The 5447-nt window shown below is 42.3% G+C and overlaps 1 protein-coding gene across 1 annotated transcript in view; it reads right to left on the bottom strand.

Moving 5' to 3' along the window:
* LOC102194467 (protein kinase C-binding protein NELL1) overlaps positions 1 to 4827 on the bottom strand; it is a 304806-nt gene extending 299979 nt beyond the window's left edge. The window contains exons 1-2 of the mRNA XM_005744402.1: positions 4170 to 4827; positions 3599 to 3727 (exon numbers count right to left, since the gene is read on the bottom strand). Of these exons, the coding sequence (XP_005744459.1) occupies positions 3599 to 3727; positions 4170 to 4218 (178 nt within the window). The 5' untranslated portion in view covers positions 4219 to 4827. The remainder of the gene's footprint in view (positions 1 to 3598; positions 3728 to 4169) is intronic.
* Between the last annotated feature and the right edge of the window lie 620 nt (positions 4828 to 5447).

Below are 5447 nucleotides of genomic sequence, written 5' to 3'. Positions count from 1 at the left end.
AAAAAAACAATTCAACTGAATGCAAAATATAAAAGACAATAGGTTCTAATTTCTAATTACTTGAAAGTGTATAAAATACAAATTTGGTTCTGATTCATGCAATTAAATAAGCACACGCTCAACCAAAATTAAAATTATGCATGGCAAATTCCCTCCATCGTGTGACTAAATGACATGTTTCTGGCCCTGTGAAGATACCAAAGAAAATGGCTGGGTGGATAAAAAATTTAAATAATATTTGCTTCAGAGCCTTGTTATTACAAGGTAAAAAATAAATGCTTTGGATAACAGTGATGATGTATCTGCTTGTATTTAGGGGTTTGATTTAACTTTAACTTAAACGATATGGTTTCCATAACTCCTTAGCCACACTGACCTAGTGACTAGCTGCCAGTCTTGATTGACCAAAATATCCATTCCCTGACCAACTGGTGAGTGGTTGCTAGATGCTGGGCAAAACAGGTCGCAACTGCGCCAAAAACCTCCTGGCAATTGCTTTGTTCCTATCAGACTGCATCCAGACAATCAGGCACCGACTGGTCTCTAGGCCTGGGCAATATAGGCTTAGCAACTGATATCACAGCAGTTGCCGCCACCACTCAACAACCAACCCTCATGTTTTCCTCACAACCGGTGGTTCCCAGGCAGTTACAAACCAGTCTCTAGGCCTGTATAACTGGGACTTAAAAAGATAACTTACCCCAATAGTGACCAAAAGACACGCTGTCCAGAGAGCATAAACAACTACTGCATCCAGTCCAGTTCAGCCCAAAAAGAGATCAACACTGCACCAGCCTGATGTGGCACCAATTAATGAGCAATCACATTTGATAGTACTATAAGAATATAAATGCCTTTTCCCTTACAATTCACAGCTCACAAAAAACTCTTCTTCATCTAGCAGTAATGATGCACTCATGATCAAAGCTGCCTATAAAGTATGGTTGGCTCCACATGAAATATTGAAAAATCAACAGCAATACACCTCGAACCGACCTATTTAGGCCAGACATTATTTGGATATGGCCTAATTTGAGTCTAGAGACAGACTCATGAAGACTAGGCTTTAGTTTTGAACAGCTATACTTATGCAGGTTTAAACTAAATTCTTTGAGCTGAGCTTCAGAAAAATATCAGGGTCTGTTCACTGGGAAGTAAGAATGTCTTGTAATGTACTCAACTGTCACTCAGGTGTTTTACAGAACATTCATACTGTATTTTCAAGCTCTGAGTGCACTTCTATCAGACTCATAGGGATGGTCTTATGCGATGAGATATTTCAGTCTAGACAAAAGTGACAAACCTACAGAGGCAAACTATACCCACGGGGAATACAAGAATACAAACTAATAATCACCATTACTTTAAATGTAAACCAACACTGGGACAGAGGGGGGTCTGAGTAATGAGGCTGACAATCTGGGTTCCAATGTAGGATGAGAAACTAGGTCAACACTTGTCTGGGCAAACTAACTTTATTCAATACATCACAGACGTTCCAGCAATGTTAACAGTTCTGTTCATAAAAGGTGCAAAATTTTACAAAAAAAAATGCAGAGATCTTAGAAATTAGTTGAGTTTTGTTCCCTGCTCTCAGCGCACAGTGGAGAGCATTATTAGCATCTGTGTTTCTTTTCATCACAGCATCAAGTCTCAAATTCAACTAAGAACCTTTTAGCAGTGGCTGTACCTGCTTGCCTCTCAGAAACTGGATTTCAGTGTGTGGTGGTACGTTAATATTATAATAACAGAAGTGATATTGAAACCTATTTTCTCATGAAAACCATCTGTTTTGTTTTTTGATTTTAAATCAACTGCCAACTGAAAGATGCTGAGACTGGTACCAGCCAAAGACACTCCCCTCAGCATTATCCACATTAACTGGAACGCCGCTTTGCCCCAGTTTTCCAGCCATTTACCCAACATTTCAATTTCACGTTAGTCTACAACTTATGCAATCTAACAAATGAAATAGATTCAGACCAGAGCACAATATGATTGCTCAAAATGTAAATAGGTCATTTCGAATAATCTCTGACCCAATCAGCTACAGTGGCTCAAGAATCAACTTTTTTTTTTTTTTTTATTTCACAAGAGACCCAGTAATTGCTACATCTTTGGCTGAAGCCATCTGGGTTACAGGGCCATGAAAGTAGTGGGAGTTTAGGCAAAGTGTTAAATAGGTCTCAACACAAGCATCCTCTCCAGCAGTCACAGGTCCAGTTTTCCCCATTGGATCGACCTCCTGTTTTCCTATCTGGCTTCTGCACCTCGACCCTGGAAGCCTAGAAACTGTGGGGAGAACAGCTTGGAGTAGGATTGCGGTGTAGGCCTGTGTGGGTCGTGTAAAAAGTAAGGTTCCCATATGCCCGCCAGCCCTGAATCTTGGATAGCTTCAACTTGAAAGACTTGGCCAAGCTGCTCTGCACTCATTCATACAGGGCCAGTTGCTCATCCAGCCAAACCCTCTAGAAAATAAAACTACTTGCACACACGCACACACACAGATACACACAAAACACTGCCACTCTGCTTTATATGAGTATCAACACCCAGAGCTACCAAATTTGAATTCAAGCTGCTGGTGTTTGTGCCCATATCTTTAAATTTGAATAGTAATGCAAGAAAAAAGAACCTTACTAGTTTACTTCCAACAAGCGCGCACGCACGCACACACACACACACACACACACACACACACAAGACTTGAAGCCTTTTTGAATATCGGGAAAGTAAAACATGAACAAAGACTGATTTCCAATCTATAGCTGTTAACTTTTCTTGCAGAAGAGGGAATCAAAGCACACAAACACATATAGAGCAACTCATCACCTAAAAAAAAAACCCTCCTGTAACTTTCTTAGTAATCTTGACTCTCTTTCTCTCTTCTATCAGTGCTGTGCATCCAGCACGGGTGCATCACACTCTCTCCTCTGTCCCACAACTCTAACAATTCCGCCTCTGCAAAGCTGACGGCACTACAGGAAGACGGTACGAGTTGTGCCAAACAGTCTTTATTTTTTTTGTAGTGCAGAGAAGCAAGCCAGCAAAGCATAGGAAAGCAATTTGGTGACACCGGTAAGCACTCTCAAACCACAACAAAGCTCAAATTTAATTTAAACTGGTTGATCATTTTTAAACTACTGCCAATTGAGTTTGACATTTTTCTCCTTTTAGGCTTTAAACGCTGTAGTCATGCTGTGCGTCCTTCAGGATCCTCACAGTGAAAGCAGCCTGGTTTCCATTAACCACCAGTTGTTGGCATTAGGCAGTAGATATCACTGGGAGCATTCAAAGTGCTGGAGATCTCTAACAGACTAAGCGCATCAGCGTGCCTGAAAGAGTCTGAGCATCTGCTGCATGGGACAAAATGAGAGTGGAGTAATTATGAGAGAGGCTCCCCGGAGCGTTCTCTCTCAGCATCCCCGCTAATCCGGTGACACCAAAAGGTGTGGCGCCGTGTGGCTTTCCTCACACTTACTAATAAACAAAGAGCGTGCGCGAGTGAGTGCGCGTAATCATAAAGAGAGAAGACAAAGCCATTTCTTGAACTTGAGCAGCGCGACTGATGGAGAAAACATCAGAGTGCGTCCATTACCTCGGAAAAGGAAGGCTTTGCTGCTGTTGTGAAGACCCGCCACTTGGGTAATTCCATAGGTGGCATTTGCCAGGTCAAGTTCATTGATGATATCAAGCTGGTAGTCTTGATCTGAACCGAAAGCCAAAGCTGTGGAAGAGAATTTGGAGGTGAGAGGACAATGTGCTGACAGAAGTGAAGCTGACAGTGTTTTAACAACAATGTTGATTCACTTTAAACACAGACCCGGTCACTGTTTTCTGCATTTATCCACTTAAAATGGCTGGTTGTGGAAAAAGTCACGCAGTTTTTATTTTTCACGAAAGATGCTGCTAAGGCTGCCCACTAAAAGAAAGGGGAGAGTGCTGTATGTGTCCACGACCATCACCTGTCTTCTAACTCTGCAAACTGTAGGTGATTGAAAATAAAAAATAATTGAAATAATACTGAAAAATTAAAGGCACTGCCACAATTCTGGAATCCTTGCACAAACTGGGAAGCGTAAAGAAAAAGAAATTATATATATTTAAAGAAAAAAAAAGCTTCTGCTACAATAAGATGCTACAAGAGTGAACACGGGCTTTGTGCTTACCTGGTGTGGTAAAAAAGAAAAGGGATAACAGAGCCACGTAAATATCCATTTGTGTTGGAGTTGCGATGTACAGAGTCCGTGAGTGTGACGCGCCTCCGTGTACCCACACTAACCCGCTCCGGTCCGTCTGGTGCTCTGCGCCGCTCTCACCTCGCCTGGATGTGGAGGAACGGAGGAATGGTCCACAATCCGTGAGCAGGGGTTCTCTAATTACAACACCGGGAGAGTTAATGGGCTTTAAACGTATCCAGTCAGTTGGTGGACGGCATTAAAAGTGACCCACATCCGCGTTGATGTGTGACTCCTATTAAACTGAGCAGCCGATATGAAATTCGAGGATATTCTCATCACTCGAACTGCGAAGTTCCCCTCCGCTCAGACAACAGAAACTTCCAGTTTTTGGAGGTGAGAAAGAGGTTTTCAAACGGAACTTTGTGAGTGGAGGACATCGGGAATGTCTGTAGAAGGCTGCTGTTATTTGTCACAACAGAGAAAATATTTTTTACAGCCTCAAGCGGCAATTTGACACAGCAGTTCACAAAGTGGAGCCCATTATATTAGCCACATGAACATACCGTAGCTCAGGGAGTCTTCTCTAAATGAGAAGTTTGTATAACAAGAATTTGCGTCACAACTCTCCGAACTCATCCCTGCTGCTCCAGTGCTCTTTCCTCTGGGGCCTGTCCTTATTAAGGTCCATTCCCCTGCCTGCCTTCACTTTGTCTACATTGTCAGGTTGTCTGGGTTACCTGCGTCAACTCAAACTAGGGAGGGTAAGAACAGAGGTATCTGCTCAGAGACTTGCAGCAGCATGCATCGCCTGCTCCAACAGTGCTTGCCTTTTCCACACCGGGGACGGTGCTTTGGGATGCAGGTCACTCCTCCACCTATTCAAATTAGACTGTAAACAACACTGCCTATCCACTGATCCAGAACCCGAAAAAATTGAAGGGTAAAACAACATGTAATTTGAAATTACAGGTTGCAGAGCAGCCAGCAGAAAGGGGAGGGAAAGAGAATTTAAATTGTTTTTAGACAGGCGGTGGTGTTTACAGGCTACAAAATTCCTGCCTCTCAGAATATTAAGTGTAGGGAAAAGAAAGCCAATTAAAATGCACAGTGTTGTCCACTTAATTTATTTATCCGTCTGTTGTTTCTTTATAAATATCAGGATCATGTGTGGAATTATCTACTGAAGCACAGCAAATTTATGTAGGGGTTCCTATTCCCACCCACAGGCAACCGAGGACAATCTACACAGCAAATTCAAAAGTGTTA

Source organism: Pundamilia nyererei, unplaced genomic scaffold (assembly GCF_000239375.1).
Source record: "Pundamilia nyererei isolate P.nyererei 1_Seehausen unplaced genomic scaffold, PunNye1.0 scaffold00143, whole genome shotgun sequence".
NCBI classification, from domain to species: domain Eukaryota; kingdom Metazoa; phylum Chordata; class Actinopteri; order Cichliformes; family Cichlidae; genus Pundamilia; species Pundamilia nyererei.
The sequence above is the reverse complement of the archived record's forward strand: the minus strand, read 5'-3'. Positions and strand labels throughout refer to the sequence as shown.